The sequence below is a fragment of the Emydura macquarii genome, unplaced genomic scaffold (assembly GCF_026122565.2).
Source record: "Emydura macquarii macquarii isolate MOO-44397 ecotype Brisbane River unplaced genomic scaffold, CSIRO-AGI_Emac_v2 contig_2205, whole genome shotgun sequence".
Lineage (NCBI taxonomy): Eukaryota > Metazoa > Chordata > Testudines > Chelidae > Emydura > Emydura macquarii.
Window position 1 is genome coordinate 35,499,161 of NW_027132342.1, and position 21,710 is coordinate 35,520,870.

Consider the following 21,710-nt stretch of genomic DNA (forward strand, 5'->3'; position numbering starts at 1 on the left):
TTAATGTCCAAATATAAATGATATAAACATATCCTACATAAATCTCTCAACCTCAGTGGCTCCTTTGGTAGAAGACCAGATGACTTGATTAGTTCTCATGTTCCAAGTACTACATCAGCACCAACAGTTACCTCTTCAGCTGGTCCTCAGAAAAGCCTGCTTTCCAGCACCAACACTACTACAAAGATTACAACGGGTTCTACTTCAGCAGGTGTACAAAGCAGGTAAGGGCATCAACACACTTTGTGTCAGATCTACTGTGTGCTTATGTATGTGCATGCTTTTTTGTTTAGTAGGTCAAGGGGCTCTGGATTTTTTCATTTCCCTGTTAAATTTGTTTAAACATATACAATTTGGCTCAAAAATAATTGTGGATGGCTTTCGCTATAAAGTGGCAGCTATGCATGTCTGTAAAAGAATAAATCGAATGCTAGAAGGGTGAAGAATAATAAACAAAGTTCAAACAGTGTGAACTATTGAATTTTGAATTTATCTAATTCATGGCTCCAGATGAGCTTCATATTTCATGGCAGAGACATTTCTCTGTTTGTTTGTTTTTTAAAAAAATCCATCCCTGAACTTGTATGTTATTAGCTGTTTAGTAAAGTGCTTTCATTGTTTAGCTGTTTCCTTTTCTCTTTTTTGTGTTGCTGCTTATGATGCTATAGTACCTCAAATCGTTTGTGGGCTGAGGATAGTACTGAGAAAGAAAAGGACAATGTTCCTACAGCAGTGACCGTTCCTGTTGCTCCATCTGTTGTAAATGCTACAGCTACTACCACAACCATGACTACAACTACTTCTGGCACTGTGTCCTCAACATCAGAGGTCAGGGAGAGACGGAGGTGTGTACAGGTCCTGCAAGTAATGCTGCTGTTACACAAAGTGATCATTTTCTTATTTATAAAAAAAGTGCAGTAGTTAGTTGTAAATCAGCTAGTACAGTAAGCGAAGCAATACTGGTCTGTTTACTAACTGTACTGAAACAACTATCAACGTGCTGCAAATTTCATTAACCTTCCAAAAACTGTCTTGAGAAAAATTTCCAAAGAATCTTATGGAATACCTTACAACAAATGAGAACATTGTGACAGTTATGCTCTTGCATGTTACTTCTATTTTGTTTTGCCCTTGAATTATAATGTTGATTTTTGGTATAGGTTACTTGCAGGTTTATATTTCTGTTCATTCTTAAATGGTTCACCTCAAAAAAAAAAAAAAAACAAACAAAAAAAAAAAAACACCCAAACAAACCAATCCCAAATAAATAACTATAGTAACACTGTGGAAAGATTGCTAAATTGAGGAGGAAGGGAGAAGCTGGTTGACAAATGAAGTTATTAAAATAGTACAATGCACTTTGTAGTAGGTAATTACCCTTACTAATTTAAATATAGAAGTATTTCAATAACCATACACTGAAATAAGAAGCTATTGTATCAAATTTATTTCAGTTATTAGTGTGTGTGTCTGATCACATACAGATACAGAACATGGAACCAAACACTCTTTGGGATGTCTACACTGACCACAAAATCGAGCCTCCCAGCCTGATCAACAGACTTGGGCTTGCAGTACTGTTGAAAATAGCTGTGTTAGACAGTCTCTGAAATCCACTCCCCTCCCTAGGTTTCAGAGCCCAAGCTGTAGCCCAGGCTTCTATGTCTACACTTCTATTTTTAGCATGGTAGCGTGAGCTTGCGAGACCAAGTCTCTCAACCTGGGCTCGGAAGCTTGCTGCCACGGGCTGCATAAAAGTACCTTAAGTGTTTATTTCAATATGTAATCATACACTACTTTCTCTTTGGAAAATAAAAGGCCTAGGGAAATTCAGAAATTAAGGTATGCAGTTACAAATGTAATGGACTTTTAGCAGGCACAACAGGTGGGAAACTGGCAGGAGAAACTTAGATACTTTTGGTTCACTACACCAGAAGATACTACATGGCAGACAGGCTAATTTTGTGTTCTAAACTTACTTCCGATCATTTTTAATCTGTCTTCCCCCCCACTCTGACATTGAAGGCGTCTGGGAGAATCATGTGGCTCACAAGCCATTTTGGTAGTAACCACTACTCAGAATGTGCCTTTTCCATAAAGTACCATGGTTGCTGCAGCCAAAGTGGCTGTCACATAACATTCATAAGAGTAAATGCAAACAATGTAAAATGAGTGGAAATGTTGCTCCCAGCAAAGAAAAGCTTCTATGAAAAGAGTTTGAGTTTTAAACTGTTACTGTAACCACTGAAGGTTTGTTACAGACTGAAAAAAAAGCAAGGAAATTCAGAATTAAGGCTGTCACTCTGTCATTCACTCTCACTAGTATGTCTAGGTATTGCACGTGTATTACATAAGATCACAATATGCACTTAGATTTCTGCAATTGGACTGAATTTCCTTGTTTTTTAACTATATACTGGCCTAAAGGTTTGGAGAATCGAAAAACTGTTTTAATGAAAAATATCATTTGTGTGTGTAGTGTGTAGTTGGCTGAATGTTTTAAAAAAATGAAGTTACTTAGTCCATATTAATAAATAAAATGTCTGCAAAATCTTATTTGAAAAGTAAGCCCATTCAAAGCCGTTTTAGTGCCGAAGCAAATAGTGCCATTTTGGGGCAAATTGAAGGAGTGCAATTGTTCATCTGTAACTAGTTTTTAAAAAGATTGAGAGGGAAGTAGGGAAGAGTGGGACAAAAATGCACCCTATCAAAGAAATCTTTATACAGTTTTAATCTGTCACACACTTTACACACTGAATTATAAGCCTCTAAAAAGGATTCTAGTGGTATGGAAGCTTTTCCATTATAGGTATAATAGCAGTAACAAATACTAGTATAGTAATTGCAGACTGTAGGACTTTGTCTAGACTAGAGGTCTGTCTATGTGGGAAGTTACACCAGTATAATTACACTAGTATAATAATATCAGTATAACTCCCCATCTGAACACTCTTGGTCAGGTGTAAGAGTGGCTTTTTCTGATTAAGTTTAAATCACTTTAAAAGTGACATAAATGAAGGTGCAGAATGATCGTCTTTTGATTACGTTTGTGATGTGCAAACAGATTCAATTCCAAAGCAGAAATACACACACACACACACACACACACACACACACACACACACACACACGGTGTCTTAAAAGAACAATTTCACAAAGCTAAAAAGAGTTATGAGACAGATCAGTTGGGAGAAAATTTAAGCAAAACAAATCAATGATAATTGGCAATTGTAAATTAATATAAATTAGAAACTAGGAATTTTAGAAAATAGATAAGAAAAGCAAAAAGGACACAAGGAGAAATCTGTGGCCCACAAATCTAAGGATAAGAATGAGTTACTTAATTATATTAGGAACAAAAACAATCCTAACAATAGTACTTTACTCGATGGAGATGGTAGAATTGTCAATAAATAATGTAAAAAAAATGTTCAATAGATGTTTCTGTTCAGTATTTAGAAAAAAGCCAGATGAGGTATTTATATCATGATGATGAAATACTTTCCATTCCAACAGTAACTCAGGAGGATGTTAAACAGCAGATAGCAAAGTTAGATATTTTTAAATCAGCAAGAGAGATGACTTGCTTCCAAGTGTTTTAAAAGAGTTGTCCAGCAAGTTCTTTGGTCTATTAATGTTGACTTTCGGTAACTCTTGGAACAGTGGGGAAATTCCAGAGGACCAGAAGAAAGCTAATGTTGTACTAATACAGCATTATAAAAGAGTGAACAGAATAATCTGTATAATTATAGGCCTGCCAGGCCTGACATCACTTCAAGGCAAAATAATGGGCAGCTGATACGGAACTTCATTAATGAACTTAAAGAATTAGAGGAGGGTAATATAATTAATGCCAGTCGTTATGGGTTTATAGAAAATAAATCTTGTCAAACTTCATAACACTTTTTTGACAATTTGGTTGATAAACGTAAGTTGATATAGTACAATTAGACTTCTGTAGGGTGTTTCACTTGGAACCACATGACATTTTGATTTAAGAAAATCAACATGGCACACATGAAATTAATTAAAAACAGAGCTAACTGTTAGGTCTCAAAATATAATTGTAAAAATGGAATCAAATGGTGTGTTTCTAGATGGAATCCACAGGAATCTGTTCATAGTCCAATGTTATTTAATATTTTCATCAGTGAAAAAAACCTAACATCATAACTGAGAGAGTTTGCAGATGAGACGAAGATGGGGAAATGGTAAATAATGAAGAGGATAGGTCACTGATACAGAGCAGCCCAGATTGCCTGGTCAACTGGGTATAGACAAGCAATATACATTTCAGTAAAGTCATACATCTAGGAATAAAGAATGTAGGCCATTCTTATAGAATGGAGGACTCTGTCTTGGGAAGTAGTGACTGAAAAAGACTTTGACAGGAGGTTGGTAATCAGTTGAATATTAGCACTGGTGCATCACTAATTTAAGGTAGCTAACATGGGGCTGCAGCTGTGCCACTTTAGCACTTCAGTGTAGACACTACATGTGCTTATGGGAAGGGTTCTTCTGTCAGAATAGGTAATCCATCTCCCTGAGAGGTGGTATCTAGGATTCTTCCATCAACCTACTACTACACAGAGACTTAGGTTGGCTTACCTACGTTGTTCAAGGTGGTGGATTTTTCACACCCCAGAGCAATGTAGCTGGGTCGATCTAATTTTCTAGTGTAAACCAGTCCACAGTTTAAAACACTACTTAGCATCTAATGTAGAAGCAGTTTAACCCCTTTAAAATCTTGTTAGCTCATTGGTCTAACCAGGGGGAAGCCCAGGATAGAGAATGGCCAGCTAACACAATTTTATATAAAGAATGGCCAGCTACAACAATTTTAAATGTGATAAGTAATATGTACACTGCCAAGATGGAGGGGAGGCATGTGTTTTAAAATGTTAAGTAACGTGTGCTAAAATCCTAGTGTAGACAGGGCAGTTTGTGTTTTAGCATGCATTACCAGGTCAAGGTAAACCCTAGATTCCCCGCTACAGTTAACCCCTACCTGCTAACATGTTAAAATACAAACTGCCCTGTCTACATTCGGATTTTAACACGTTTGTTACCTAATGTGCTAAAAATGCATGGTTTTCCTGATGAAGGCAAAGCCTAGGTGGTAAGTGGTCTTTCTAATCATGTTAGCTAGCCCAGTTTTAAAAAAAACCACACCTTTTTTCTTAATCTAGACAAGGCCTAGCTATCTAGCAAAAAAGAAGAGCTACCAAAAATACTGCATGGATGGTGAGAGAAGGCTGGATAGTATTTTATAGATGTTATATAGCAGGATGGAGGCCACTTTTGCACTTGTAGAGACAGCTATGTTTGTGTATATTAGGGCAAATTTGTCTTTTCATGTTTATCTGTCTGTTGATAGAGTAGAAGTAAAACATGTGTTATGATCCAGTATTAATTTGTGTAATTATTAGGGTTTAAAAAAAAAAAAAGATAGAATATCCTCTAAAAATTATTTTAAATAATTTTAGTATTTTCAAATTGATAGTCATCTCATTAACTTAAAGAGCTGTATTTTCCCTAAAGAAATATTTGTAATGATGTTTCTAGCGAGTGGTCTCCCAAATGTAAAGGAATGTTTCCATCATTAACAAATATGTTCTTTATAAAAAAGCTAATAAAACATAATCAACCATTTTGTACACAACATCAGAAAATGGGGTAGCATCTAAGTCACTATAGTAAAAGATGGATAAATTGGCCAGTTCTGGAACCCAGAATGGTTCAAGGCTTCACAGTTTATTGTCCTCAGACTTGGAATGCAGGATACATAATTTGTGAATAGAACTTTGTTTCAAGACCTTAATTTCTGGCTGCTTTTCATCTTTTTTTTCCAGCTTTGTTACTCTAAAGATTCTAAAACATACTTAATCGTAAATAAATATCAGTATTACACAAGAAAGAACGGATTATTAATAGCTCTAGCACTGATTTATTAGAAAATCAGCAGTTCCATTAAGAATCTTCATGAATAATCTGTAGTTTTATAGGTAATTAAATATTGGCAAATCCTGTGTCCACAGCTGAGGAGGCCTCACTTGTAATTTGAACATATGCTGTTCTGCTGCACAAAGGAGGTAGGAAGATGCTTGTGGGAGAGGGAGATGCAGGAAATGTGAACCTTAGGCCCAGCCAATCCATGTGTGAGAACATAGCTCAGCATGAGTATCCAGAGAGTGAAGGGAGGAAATGGCTTTGTACCACTTTGGTACCTCCCCTGTGCTGTGATTGTGGAGGCTTTCGCCAGCTCCTAACACAAGTTAGAGAATCTTTGAGGGCTGGACTAAGTTGTGCTGAGCTGCCTGGGCTAATTAGTGCTGAGCTGCCAACAGATTATATGGGCTATTCAGGCAGCTGGGATAGCAGGGTTGTCAGAGCACCCAAGCAAGCCACCCGCACCAGTGGCTTCTTTTGGAAGCGACGTAGGGTTGGTATAGTGTACACATGCAAAGAAGTCTCCCTATACATTGAAGATATTCTCTGGAAGCTCTGGTGATGGCTGTAGAAGTCTTTTACATAATCAGAGTTAGTGTAAAGGAGCAGTGGAGCATTCATAAATTAGGCCCCCCTGTATGCAGGGTTCCTTGGGTGGTAATGCAGCGGGCTGTATGTGTACAGGCTAAGGGAAAGGAAGGGTTAGGATTTGAGGATCTGCTTCTACATAGATTGACCAGTCCTTCTTTGTGGGCATGAAAGGCCCCATAAGACCCTTGTCACACAGACACATTGTACACTGGGCTCATGATTTGCCCTTCGAATCAGAGAAAGCTGAAGCCTCAAAAGCTGAAATTCATTTCATGGCTTTAGGATAGAGCAATCAAATATATATGTGAAACAGAATCTCTTAGGAAAATAAATCAGAAAACTTTATTCTCTTTCCCCCATAGCTAGAGGAGAGCTAGTTTTAGATCTTGTGTCTTATAAGACTACTTGGGAGATTTAACTGTCAGGGATTTTTGGGGACGTTGATTAGTCATGAGGCCAAGTGTTAGGTTTTAATGTTTTTAGCCATGTTGTCCAGCAAAACAAAATACGGTACTTAGAAGCCCATTGTTCTAGATGTTTGTATGATTTTTGCTTTTATAAAATGACTCCCAGCCTGTAATGTTGAAAAGTGACAATATTTTCCTGACCTATAAATACATTCAGAGTAGACTAAAGTAGGGGAATAAAGTTGTATATGAAATAGATTTGCTTGTTAACAGTGCTACCTAATCAGTGCTAAATATGGTTTGTTTCTGGAAAGTTTTCCAAATGCATTTACGGAGCAGTCACCTACTCTGAGTTTTTAATACTCTGAGACAGTAAATAGCATAATAGGATCTTCCTGTAATAGCCATATTCTCTACATTTTAGGCAAATAAAATGCATGTTAAAGTTTCATAGTCACTCATAACATACCTACACATTTAATATCTGAGGTACTCCACCCTTGTTTTGGCAGACTGGTAGAGCACCAAAAGAGCTTTTAAAAGTGGCATTGAGAGATAATAGCAACATGAGTTTATTGTAAGAAAATTGACTGGTAAAGATATTGTCTAGATCAATAGTGCATTCTGGTGGTGGTATAACACTTTAAAGATTATCTGGCTGTAAATATACTAAGATTTATTCAAAATACAAGTTCTGAACTTCTTGCATTTTCAAATACAGATTTATGTATCTAGTTATATTATGTAGAATTTAGTTTAGGGTTTTCTTGTAAATGCATTGGTTTTCAATCATAATGCATTTCAAGTGTTTATTTCTTTAACCATTTAATGTATTAAATTAGTGCTTATTACATTTTATTTTAATTTTACTCTTTAGATCATACCTCACTCCTGTTCGGGATGAAGAGTCTGAGTCCCAAAGAAAAGCTAGATCCAGGCAGGCAAGACAGTCGAGAAGATCCACACAGGTACAGTTATTTTTGTTTTGTGTTGTTCTTTTTCATTTATAAACACATAAATTGGTGCCAAACTCTGGTCCAATAACATCATAATTTCCACAATAAAACTTCAAATACAGTGACTGTTCTCCCCACTGTAAACTCAGTACATACCAGCAGATAAAATAATACACACCACAAACAACAATACCTCTCAAATTTTAAACCTCTTCCTCCCAAAAAGTTTGGAAGAAAAATGTGCCTTCCAGCGTGCCCTTAAGGGTTAACGGATCCAGACTAGTGGACTGGAGGGAAACAAGCAGAGCTTCCATCACAATGTCTTCCTGAAAGCCCCTTCCTGTTATATAGCAAGGTCGCTCCAGGTTGAACATGTTTATTGATCTCAGCTGTAACAGTATGAAATGCAAGGGTAATTGGGTCCCAAGCTATTTACACCTTTAAAACCAACACCTTGAATTCCAAAAGGACACTTGCTGGTAGCCATTACATTGTCTGAAACACAGTGCGATGTGCTCCAGGCTTGAAACTGTATTTCAGATGCAGGCATGACATGTTATAGTTGCTTCAGTTTCTAAATGGTCCCTTGATTGAGGTGACAGAAGTGGATATCTCAAAGAGAAAAATTCAAGCTAGTCTGTCTAAATGTAGATGTGGGGGAAAGTGCTCTTTGAACATCCAATACCAATCCAAGATCTAAGAACACTCCAAAGTTTTGTGTACCTCTTTTACACTCTGATTTTGCGCACTCTGATTTCGGGCACTGATATAATCTTTGCCATCACTTTCAGCTATTTCTCCCAAGCCATCAACGTTATCTTCATTTTATCTGGATTGCGTGACAGGCAGTTATTACTCATCTAATCCCTAAACTCATCTAGCCACTAGGATAGATGTTCCAATGCACTAGCCAAACCAAATGTGAAAGAGAGACAGATCTGGGAGTCCTCAGTATATTGAATATGTTGCAGCCCACACCCTCTCGCTAACTCTTCCGGTATCCTTGTATACATAATGAACATGGGGAAAGACAAAATAGAAAGCTCTGTTACCCCACATGAATGCCTTCATGGCAAAGGAGCAATTGTCTACAACTACTAACTGAGTCCACTCAAAAAGAATAGAAACACCAGAAAGTGACTCCAGTCACCCCTGCTAGGGACTGCTGACAAACTGAAAAAATTCAGCAAGGACGCTTTACCTTAACGCATGATTAGGAAGAAATAATCAAGCACTTTCTGATCTAAAACCAAACCTACAATCAGATTGACTAATGTCAAGAGAATCTGTAAACTGAAGAAACTATCAGAGCTGCCCTACTCCAAGCCTGTCCATGGGCTTCCTTGGAAAAGAGAGAGATTGTTGACAGAAAGACGATCCATTTTCAATAATTGGCTTCTTGAGAAGAGGCCACACAACAGCTTCTTTAAGAACAACTGACACAATGTCTTCTGTAGAAAAATGTTGACCGTTTCCACCAATGTTGGATCCAGTGGGTCCAGCTCACATATGCTAGTCCTTGTCCCACCTCACAACAGGAATCATCAGAATTTCAGTAAGTCACACTGGCTGAAACTCAAGAAGAGAAGACCTGGTATTTCCTTGAGATGTTTTTCTGTTTCCATAATGGTAGACAGCTTACTCTGGCTCAGGTAATTTTATCTTCAAAGTAACATAAAAATTCTTAAAGATGAATTTCGGTCTTTTCAGGTAAGCAGAAATCGGTCTGAGGAAATGTAAGAGGATTAGGCACTGCAGGCATGATTTTTTTCAGATGTGCTGAGGACCTAGAGCTCCAGTTGTAGTCAGTGGAATGTCTGAAGCCTCAATGCCGCTTAAATTCAAGCCTGTGATTTGATCAGCAGCCCAACACAATGAATACTGCTGGATTTTCATAAACTTCTTTTCTAATATATTAATAGTGCTTATAATACAATGGGGAAAAGTCCAGGGTGGGATTTTCAAAAGGTCCTACATGATTTAGAAGTGTCCAATTGAAAATCATATTTCAGAAGCAGCCGTTGTGGATATGCAGTGCAGCAGGCACATGCTGAGAGTACAGAATGAAAGAGTGAGTTTTGTTAATTGCAAAATGCAGGAAAAACACTACATAATTAAAATTTTTAAAACTATTTTAGGCATTTATAAACTTCCCATCCATAAAAGTAAAAACTGTAAGTGACTCCAGTTGAAATGTTGCTTTATGGTTCTGTTTTTTTCTGCAGGGTGTTACACTTACTGATCTTCAAGAAGCTGAAAAAACTATAGGAAGAAGTCGTCCCACACGAACCAGAGAACAAGAGAATGAGGAAAAGGAGAAGGAGGAGAAGGAAAAACAAGACAAAGAAAAACAGGAGGACAAGAAGGAATCAGAAACTAAAGAAGATGACTATAGACAAAGATATTCCAGAACTCTTGAGGAGGTATCTCATACTCTTTCTTTTAAGTGGTTTAATTGGTATGAACCTTAATTTTTGTGTGGCAATACTAAAATTATAGCAGGCTTAAGTTTTCTTTACTTACTTAAATGTCTTACCCAACATATAGGATATTTACATATTTTTGTGTCCTTTAATCTTGGAAATTGATATTGACTTCTTTCTGATGAACAGCCTTATCATCGCTACAGACCAGTTTCAACTACAGCTTCAACTACTTCGTCATCCTCTTCGCTTTCCACCTCCACTAGTTCTCTTTCTACTTCAAGTCCATTAAACAGACCAAACAGCCTTATAGGTATAACTTCTGCTTATTCCAGGAGTGGAGCAAAAGAAAATGAGAGAGGTAGGACTCTCTCTTTATTTTTTTCTTTTCTTATATATTAGAGGATCTTTTCTCTCTGTAGGAGATTCTGAACTGTATGTGTTGTGAGGTAAGGCATTTCTTAAGGCCACTTAAAACTTCACTGCTGCCCTAGGATCAGTATCTTCTGAAGCAGTTACTAGCAATGGCCTTCAAGAAGTGCTTCCCAATATATAATACTTTATTTCCCTCTATCATGAACTTGGGTTGGGTTTCCATAATACTGTGTTGCAATTCTATAGGCTGGTTCTTGATGGCTATTTCTAAACTGAAACATGAAGAGGATTCTCATTTGCAAATGTTACATTGGGATTCTGTGAATGAGTTTGGTGGGAGGAAAAGAATGCTGTTCAAGGAAGCCAAAATCAAAGCAAAGGGGTGCTTTTACCTTGAATGTTTTCATTTCCTTCTTTTCTATCTCATTTTGATTCACCTTTTAACAGATTAACTTTAAAATCGTAAAGACTGGAAGCAATGAAATAAACAAGTTAGAGTAGTGTTATGACAATGCTGTGTATGATTTGTTGTATTAATAGAAGAGTAAACAGATAGATAAAATGCATGAGAGCAAGCTGAAAGCATTTGGGAGGTGAACAATCAGAACCCAAAAGCAAGAGAGTTTGTCAGTAATGCCAACGCTGAACTGAAACTGAATTTCCGTAAAGGAAGAAGGAAGCCCTTAGCACAATCTTAATGAAATCCAGGAGATTTCAGTACGTTGTCCTGAAAACAAAGATTTTTTTTTTTAAATAAATAAAAGCTTAAATGAACATAAGTCAGTTGCACACTGAATTCTTGATGCTATAGTTAAAGAAATATTTATCTGATGAAGTTTGGCCTGGTATTCCTTTATACTTGTTTCTCTTGAGTCAGCTGTTGCCATAATAAAGTATGCAGAAGTTTTAAAGCTTGAATCTTAGAGCCAACCTCTAGATTGTCGTCAGAAGTATCACTGTTATACTGAAATATTTTGGTTAGTTAACTGAGGTAGAAAATGTTATAGAAAACAATCAGGAAATATGAAACACTTGCCAGACCACATTAATGGTATTTACAACCATATTTTACAGCTGTACTCTGAGCAGATGTATGTTACCGCATAACTTATAAAAATGGCTGCTGAGCTTTCTTGCTCAAGCATCTCTAAGATGAAAATGTCAGTTGCGTATGTTGACAAATGCTGATATTGCAGACTATCACATAATTTCTGTCATATTTTAAAAATGTTATTCTTAACAGAAGGCCGGAAAAAAGAAGAAGAAAAGGAAGAAGATAAATCACAGTCAAAATCAATAAGAGAAAGGCGGCGACCAAGAGAAAAACGGAGATCTACAGGAGTTTCCTTTTGGACTCAAGATGTGAGAAACTGCTAAAACAACTAAAATATATGTCTATTTCACAGCATTGACAATCCATATTAAATTATCACCTTAAAATAATAAGGAATAAGTTAGAGCCGTATGATTTAATATGATTCTGGAAAACACAGGAAATACAACAACATGAAATGGATTCAGCTATGCCCGTACTGCTTGGTTCTTCCAAAAATAGTTGCAGTCTTGCTTGTACCACGTTTTTCGCTATATAAACTGTTAGCATGTTGGAGTAGCATGGATTGTTGAGATCTGTATTGTCTGGAATTTCTTCCCAGGCCATTTATATTACTAATACAAAAATGAGAAAACCAATACATAGGACATTATTCCTTATAGCAGAGACCACCAAACTGGGGGGTGCACCCCCCTAGGGGGTCATGGAGGAACGTTGGGAGGTGTGCGCCAGGGCCTGGGTCAGCCCCCATGGGAGGCGGGGAGGAAGGGCCACCCAGCCCTGCTCTGCCCTCATCTGCACTCTGGTCCCACCCCCAACCGCAGCTCCACTCTTGACCATGGACTTGGCCCCCAGCTGCGGCTTTGGCCCCGCTCCCATCTGCAGCTCCCAGGGGGCCACAGATCAGGTAAGGGGGAGGCATGATCAAAACAGTTTGGGAACCCCTGCCTTATAGAATGAGATGACAATTATATGTAGGATGTTATTCCTTTTGCATGAGTATGGCCACAGCAGTTGTTAAACCCCCAGACTTATCATGCTTGAAATGACTTGCTGATGTGCTCAGGTACAGTTCTATATAGGTTTACAAACTAATGGAGTCCCCGTGTGTACCATGCAAGTAAACAATGAAAGCAGCAGTAACTTGGGTTCAGTTTTTATCCACATCAGAATTGGGATGTATTGATCATTGCTTTAGAAAACATCTTATTTTGAAGGGATAACAACATTTCCACACAGTATGTATATTAAATTATTATAATGAAAAAGAATTCTAAAACACATAGATGATCATGATATGACAGGGGGGAAAAAAAAAAGCCATGTAAACCAAAATCATTCATCTTTAATCTCCTAGAATTCTTTGAGCAAATACTAAATTAAAGAGAACCAGCTGACATAAAATATTTGTATCTTCTGAAAGCCTTTGACAAAATCTGTCACAACAGGCATTTAAGAAAACGAATTAATTGTATGAGAGCTAAAGTTAGAAACTGGCTCAGAAACAGTGTCAGAATAAATGGTCAATATTCAATAAGTCAAAAGGTTAACATAAGGTGCTTTTAGGAATCTGGTTAGGATCAATAGGTTAAAACAACAAATAATTACTATCTCTTACTCTGTTTGCACAGCACATTGTGCCTAGCACAATGGGTTGAGACCCCAAGTGTTACTGTAATACTAATAATTCATAATAATAATAATAATTATGCCTTTTGAATTGCAGACATGGCATGCATTTTGAGAATAAGGGAGAAAAGAAATTGAGGGTAACATTTCGAAGAGCCTGATAGGCCCATTCTGTCCTGGATTTCCTGCCTTGATTTCAAAACAAGGCCCCTCACTCCTTTGAAGGAGCTGCTAGAACTGGTATATAAAACAAATATCCTACTCCATCTGCCTTTTAAGATAATCCAGAAAAGAGAGTCCTGACCTTAACCACTCCCAAGTTGTTCATGATACTTTAGGTCAGAAGAGTTTTAAAATATCTTAATTTTAGAATGATAATTACATGATTTAAAAAAACCCCAAATATTCAAAATCCTTCGTATGCAGTTGAACCGGTGTCTAAATCGTCAAGAATAGATATCTTTTTCTATCCAGCTGTTTTGTTGCCAGATAATGTGAACAGGAGTAGTTTCACAGTTGAAAAACGTAAGCAATGATCATCAATTTAGACCAAAATTCCCTCCCTATTCCTACTCTACATACTTAATTTGTGAGAAGTAGATTCATTATCCTGTATTCTGCAAATTACTGTGTATTTAGAGTTGAAAGTAATTAAGTGAATTTGGGTCAAATTAACAAGAAGGCATATACGCGCAATAGTGGGATTGGTTTCCTTTTCTTTCTGTTTCTAAAAATAAGGATTAAATGTCACTGTTGTAAAAGCAAGGGTTTATCTTTGAGTGCTTGCTCATGTCTATACCAAGTAGGTATGTGCATGCAATGTGCCCAGTCGCTGGAAGATATTTCCCCTAGTGGTATCAGTAGGGTTGGCTCTGGAGCCCTCTGGAGTCACACCTTCTCTACCTTGCCAACCGTCCAGGTCCTCAGTTCCTTCTTACCACCTGTGACAGTCTCTGGAATGTTTGTCTACTCTTGCTCTACGAGCGTCCCCTTCTTCAGTGATCAAGCTTCATCTGTAAATAGTTATAATCTTAGTTAGTTGTTAGTAGTTAAATAGTAGTTTAGTAGATAGGACCCCTTGCGGGGTCATCCCCCCACCTTTTTCCAGGGGCTGGGGCATGCCTCATTCCCTTGGGCTTAAACCATGCAGGACTTGTAAGAAGCCCATGCCAAGGAGCGATTCCTACGCCACTTGTCACAAGTGTCTCAGAGGTACCCACCAGAGGAGTCACTGCAGGATCTGCAGGGACTTCAGCCCGAAAACTAAAAAGGAGAGGGTGCAGAGGCTAAAGATTATCCTCATGGAGGCAGCCCTTCAACCACCACCGGGCTCATCTGATCAATGGTGATCATTAATGATCTGGAGGGTGGGGTAGATTGCACCCTCAGCAAGTTTGCAGATGACACTAAGCTAGGGGAAGTGGTAGATACCCTGTTACGATTTGGCAAAGATACTGACCCCAGCAATGACAGCTCACAGACATCTTCAGCAGCATTCCTAGCTCAGGTCCCAATCCAGGACATGTTTAGGGCTGCAATGTGGTCGTCCATCCACACCTTTGCGGCACACTATGCCATTACGCAGCAAGCCAGAGACGATGTGGCGGTTGGCAGAGTGATGCTACAATCTGCAGTGCATTGAACTCTGACCCCTTCTCCTACAGGGCTGCTTGGGAGTCACCTACTTGAAATCGACATGAGCAAGCACTCGAAGAAAAGACGGTTACTAATCTTCTAAAACTGTTGTTTTTCAAGATGTCTTGCTCATGTCCAGGCCATGAAGGTGCAACTCCAGGAGGCTTCAGAGCTGACCCTATGGATATCACTACAGGAAAAACCTTCTGGCGACTTTGCACACGGTGTGTGCACACCTAGTTGGAATGCACATGAGCAACACATCTCGAAGAACAACAGTTACAGAAGGTCATTAACTGTCTTTTTCCTTATGCCAACTGTATAATCTCGCTTTTTTCCGTTATATATATCAGTCTAATACTGAAAACATCTACTTGTTCAATGTTTCTGCCATTTTGTTTTGTGAAAATGAAAGTAACCATCCAGGAATGTTGTGGGATATTTCTGGGGAAATTCTTGTGTCCTTTTGCATTTGCTTCTGTTGCTTTTATTCAAAATATAGACTGTACAGTTCAAATAGATATAATTCAAATAAACTCTGTCTTGGATTTTGACCTTAGAAATATGAAATGTTTAAAAACTCTCAATTGCATTTCAAGAGTTTAATATTTTTATTACTATTATTATTTTCTCCAGAGTGATGAAAATGAACAGGAACACCAGTCTGACTCAGAAGAGGGAACAAATAAGAAAGAAACTCAGGTAATTGTTGGTTATTTTTCATTCAGTTGTGATCTCTTGAGACAGATTTTATTGTGTGTTTTAACTTTCTTTCTTTCATTGCAGTTAGATTCGGTTGTAAGAACACATCTTGTGGGGTATAAATACCTCTTATGAGTACTTTCTGATTCATGGCTTTTTGGTATGTTTCAATACCAGTTCCTTTGCAGTTTTTTGTGTGAAAGATGATGTCTTCTATCATATAAATGAACTGCAGGCTTTTATGATAGTTTTTAATATATTTTAATAGTGGTCGTTTGCTGAGTATTACCTCCCCCTTTCTTGCATTCTAGATATACATAACTAGACTTTGTTGTAAATGTTGATATAATTTCTAACTGATGCTTAGACCAGTATGACAGAAGAAGATTAGTTGAGGGAGTTCTCAGTTTCTGCCTTGCCGAAATCCGTAGCTTCATCTGTTCTGTTTTCCTGGCGAAATGATGTGGTATGACTAATGGTGCACTAACTTTGAATCTTCTTTTTTTCTTGAAGAATACGTAAATGAGAGGCTAATAATAACAGTGTTGATAACATCACAGGGAAACTTAACTAGAGAGCATAATCTGCTTGAATTCTTCATGCTACAAATAGGTTTCTAGAAAACACCAGTACCAAGTTACTAGTCTTCAAGACAGTATATTCAGGGAAATTAATGTAATCTTGTTGCAATTGAAGAAAGCTATGACATCGTAAACCATACCATTATATGGCATAGCAGAATACATTTCTGTTGACCTAAACATTGAACTAGCACACTGGTGAATCAGGCTCTGTCTTATTTTAGTCTCCTAATTTTCTAATATTTTCCCTCTTGTTGTGTTTGTATAAGTCTCATTACCCATTCTTCAGCTAGTTTGGTTAACTGATTCATTCTGTCCTCTTTTGCTGCTCTTGTGTTTTCCCTACAGGCCTAATGGATTGTGTATTCCTATTTCCTTTCCCCATCACCAGTCTCCAGTGCACATTCTTTGTGGCCCTCAGATCTATAATTATTCTTTCATGTTGCTACATGGAGCATTACTGACTCCTTCCATATTTCTTTCTGTGGAATTGTATTCTGATACGTAATTATGGTAATTTTGTAGGAGTTATGTGACTGTAAAGCTAAAGTAATTCAGTAGTAAATCAAGCCAAAAATTATGTAAGTGCTTTTTAATAAACAAACTTTGAGTGTGGGCAACTATATATATATCTGTTGATAAATCTGTTGATAAAAACATGTAGGTTAGACTCAGCGGGGGGAGGAGGGGTAGGTAGGGTGACACATGCAAAGCTGTGTGGATGCTAACTTGAGGGATTTCATTAATGAACTTCTCAAGTAAAGCTACACACTCCATCACTACTAAATGTTGTCCAGAACTTCATTTTTACACAGGACTGGAGTAGCTGAACACCATGCTCTTTGAGAGAAAGTGGTGTGCTGAGTTCTTGCTTTTCCAAATGATGCTGCCTCCAGCTGAATCTTTTCAATATTGTGGCCTGTACAGTAGTATAAGCAAATTGAAAAACAGACACCTGTGCAAAGAGAATCTTGACAACAGGAGCTATAATAATTTTTAAGAAAGCAAAAGGAATGTTCGCCATAACAAGCAAAAAAAAAAAAAAAATCTATTTGTGCTAGAAACTGCATTATTTGTCAGATGCAGGTTTAACCCTTGTCTCCGTGGTGTGGTGCTCTGTCCCCATCTAGTGGCAACAAGCCCACCTAGAGATTGATGAGTTTGCAGCCTTGGCTAAGTGCCATGTGGTTTTTAGTTTAGGCTCATACACTAAGGCCTAGTCTACACTGGTGGCTTAATTCGAATTAAAATCCCTTAATTTGAATTAATTACTCCCGCGTCTACACTAGTGCATTGTTAATTCGAATTAAGGAGCCTTTAAAATCGAATTAATAAAACCACCTCTGCAAGTGGATTAGCGCCTGAAGCGCATCAGTTAATTCGCATTAGTGTGAGCGTGGATGCAATGGGACTTAATTCGAATTAATTGGCCTCCAGACTGTATCCCATGATGCCCCATTTCAGTACCTTCCCGCAAAGCAGCCCCGGGAAGATTTAAATCTTCATTTCCTGCGGTGAATGGGTTTAAAATCCAAGCTACGCTCACCCTCCTTCCCCCCCCCCCCCCCACACACACACACACACAACAAGCCCTTTGTAGTTTGTCTCTTTAAGGGTTTGAAAGATTTCACCACCCACCCCCCTCCCCGCCTGGTGAGCGCGTTTTAAATGCCTGCAGTGAGAGGAAATTCTTTGCTACATTGGTTCAGTGGCCAATCATGGAAATTGATACTTTCTTAAGAGTTTATTCACAGTGCTACATATGGATACATTATATCATGCTTTCCATCAGTGAAATGGAAACATTTGTATCACTGTATTAATATACTAACTGACTAGGTTGTTATTTATCTTACATTCTACAGACACCTGTAGAATCAAAATCAAAGGCAAGCAATATAGAGGAGGTGATGGGGGGAGCATAAAAGGCAAACAGCATACAGTTCTAAAGTAATTCAGGATAAGCTGCGATGTATTTGTCATGGTCAAAATGAGAGCATAGGTCAGCTGGCTCCATGTGCCTGCAGCAATGGCGATCGGGGGAGTAAAAAAACAGCATGAAAATCCTTTTCCTGTTTGTTTGGGGGTGGGGGAAGAGGGTGGGGGAAGCAGCGCTGCATTCTGGGATGATGACACTCGTCACAACAGCCTTTATGGTTAGTTGCACTGTGGGATAGCTTCCCACATTGCACTGCTTTCTATTTTGAATTAAGGCTGGCCAGTGTGGATGCAAGAAACCAGCACAAACACTGTAGTGTGGACAGTCTGCAGCGCTTTCTATAAATGGCTTTCTGTAATTCGAATTAAGCTAATTCGAATTAGTGCTGCAGTGTAGACAGTAAGCTTCAGAGGTCCCAGGTTCAATCCCACCGACGACCAGGGTCTGTTTGCATTACACAGGCACAAAGTGCTGTCTCCAGAAAAACAGATTCCGGTGTCAGAGTTGCAGGAGAACTAGTTGAAAATTGAACCCCTTTGCTGAAGGGAGGAAAATGTTCACCATAGCATCAACTATAGTATAGAATGCCAACATGCATCATTTTTTGTATGGATAGAGTAGAAGCCAAAGCAGTAAATTGGGCTCCATTTATATATTCTGTAATTCTGCAACCACAGAATTTGCTGCATAGTCCATGGCCTGTCACAGAAATGTGCTTCAGAGTCCAGTCTTTCATTTTAAAAAAAATGTTTCTAGCCCTTATGGGCGCGGAGAACACCTTGAAAACATTAGTCAGTTTTTAAACTTCTGCAGTGTCATATTCCTGATTTTGCAGACAGCCTAAAATAATAACTCTGAAATGTGTGAATTCTCTTTTCCAACAGCTGTACCTCCAGTTTACAGTTATGTTTTGTTAATACAAACATCTGTCATATAATCAGAAAATATGGGAACAGCATGAAATTGAGTTTAATATCAAAATAAATAATACAGGGCTATTAAAAACGTACATTTTCAAATTTAATTGAAGCTGCTGTGGTCTGATGCATCCACAGTTCTGCAGAATCTAGGAGTCTTGCTGCAGAATTCAGGTCCCTTTTACCAGAGAGTACATTGGGTTTTGGTTGCAATTGCTCTGAGCTTGTGAAAGTGTTTTAGTTCGCATCTTGTTCAAAATATTAACCTCACATCTTATATTTGTGTTTCAAAATACATTGCAAATTCTGCTGCTTCTTTCTTACCTCAGTTCTCAGCATTTCCAATGGTGGTGTGGGCCTATAGTTCTGTCAGTCTTTTACCATTCAGTCCCATTGCAAGCCTAAGCAGTCTTCAAGTCTTGTTCCCCCAGTTAAGTAGTAGCCATTCTGTTGTTAATAATTTCTCTCATTTGAATCTAAAATTTTAAACTAGTAACTAAATATTTTGTGACCCATAAAAAAAAGAATTTTTGGCCATCTCTAAGAAATGGGATTCGAAAAAGGTTTGGATACTGACTTTCAATTGATACGGAATTTAAGAATAAGCTGCATGACAAAAAGTGAAATCTCTGCTTCCTTTCAAATGGTTCAAAATACTGCACATTCTATGAAATACTCATAAACCCTTTCCTATGTGTGGTGTTTAGAGAGAGGCTGAAAAACTCCTAACTCTCAAGGCACCTTTGCAACAATTACTGTGAAAACTTGCTGTCTCAAGCACAAAATTTACTTGCCCACCCTTTCCTATGATGATTAATAATGGAAAAAGATATGTTTTGCTCACTTCTGCATACCCAGACCAACAGCCCTCATTACCCATCTAGGTTATGGGGCAAATAGAAATTCATAACGTATGTTTTTGAAAATATTTAAATAAAAATTGGAATTTATTTATTTATTTTGCTGGTTATTTTACGTATTGATCAGGGAAAAAAATCATTTGAGATAATGAAGTTCTCTGTTACTCCCTTAAGTGGTGCTGCTGTTGCTTTCATTGCCTCATGAAGTTATAAGCCAGAGATAGAAGCCTTGGTGGTAACTCAAGAATTTAAACTGAAGGAGAGAGGTCAAGAACAAGTCTTGCAGATGCTGCAAAGAAAGCTGAAATAGACTTCAGACAAAATAGTTTCTGGCATGAAATCTGTAAGGAACCTGACAAACGAGTTAAATTTTTCAGTGTCTGGGGTCTTTGAAAAGTTGTTTATAATAAGTCCTCAGTCTGTGCTTTGATGTTCTCTGTACAGGACTGCATTTCACTAGTTAGCTGATCATCCATCCGTATTTTTTTTTAAAAGTCAAACAGCAGTAACAGTTTATAATTTGAAGGTCAATGTAATGTAATTTTATTTGAACTCTTCCCTGCCAGGAGTAGAGATTTCCGAATACAACAATTAAATTCAAAAATGTCTTGCCACTTATCGGAACTCTGTTCTTTCAAAGAGGATAATCATAGACCCACACAAGAAATAAAGATAAATTGCTGAGTAATTAAAAATAAATAAAAAACTTGTCTGCAAATTGTTCTGTAATACCTCAGTCTGAAAAATTAAAGGTCTTTTAGTGAAGCCCTATATTAAATCAATTGAATTAATATTTAATTTTATATCAGTACTGTTCATTCCTCTCTCTACTCTCCTGAATTGGTATCCCTTTATAGTCTCAGTTTCAAGATGAATTGTATTACAGATTAATGTATTCCGTCGATGTAGCATTGTGCTAGGGCAATGCTACAGGCTGATTACTAATTACTTCCATTATTCTAAATGTCAGGTTCTAGGAAACCTTATTTTAAGTTGGTTTAAATGCGTGGTAGGGAGAGGGGGAGGGATTAAGAAGCAGTGCTGCTTGTAGGCCAGGGTACATTGAAAATAGGCATTTTCTGCACTGGTGACTCAGATGTGGTTTGTATGAATACAATCCAGTCAAAGATAGCGAAATTTAGTCCAAATTGAACATTTGTCATATCACTAACAATGAAATCCTTTCACAGCTAGGATAGATTTCAAGGAGGAAGGTGACAAAATAATGTAACTAGAAGTTACTTCAGTAGTTAGGTTGCCATAAACAGTGATTTTAAATGTGCATTCCAGAGCACCAAAGAGCTCATGTTGTTTCCGCCAGGCATGCCTGAACAACACGGTTCATTGCTGGCTTGCTGTAGTGGAGGTTCATTTTAGTGACCTGCTGTTTTATTGTGCTCAGGTAGTCTCCAGCAATTAGTCAGTCTGTTCCGTATCCCTTTACTAATTAGATCGTACTTCAGAATTTAATTTGGTCTAGTGAATTGGAATTAATGAGTTCTCATTATTTTGGGATAGCTGTTTGGCTTTTTAACAAAAACAATGCTAAAAATGTGAATACTAGAACCTGATTTGCTAGGAGTGGAATGTTGACCAGGACTCTTGAAAAAGATTAAAAGTCTCATGGAACTGCCAACTCACATGATAAGGTTGCAAGTCTGATGATGATGATGATCTTTTAAAAGTTAATTT

The 21,710-nt window shown here is 37.8% G+C and overlaps 1 protein-coding gene across 1 annotated transcript in view; it reads left to right on the top strand.

Annotated features, from left to right (window-relative positions):
* The window catches only part of PPP1R12A (protein phosphatase 1 regulatory subunit 12A), a 204,056-nt gene that overhangs the window by 160,492 nt on the left and 21,854 nt on the right, over positions 1-21,710 (top strand). The window contains exons 13-19 of the mRNA XM_067559898.1: positions 57-224; positions 669-845; positions 7,825-7,915; positions 10,129-10,326; positions 10,516-10,687; positions 11,945-12,063; positions 15,656-15,721. Coding sequence (XP_067415999.1) covers positions 57-224; positions 669-845; positions 7,825-7,915; positions 10,129-10,326; positions 10,516-10,687; positions 11,945-12,063; positions 15,656-15,721 — 991 coding nt within the window. The remainder of the gene's footprint in view (positions 1-56; positions 225-668; positions 846-7,824; positions 7,916-10,128; positions 10,327-10,515; positions 10,688-11,944; positions 12,064-15,655; positions 15,722-21,710) is intronic.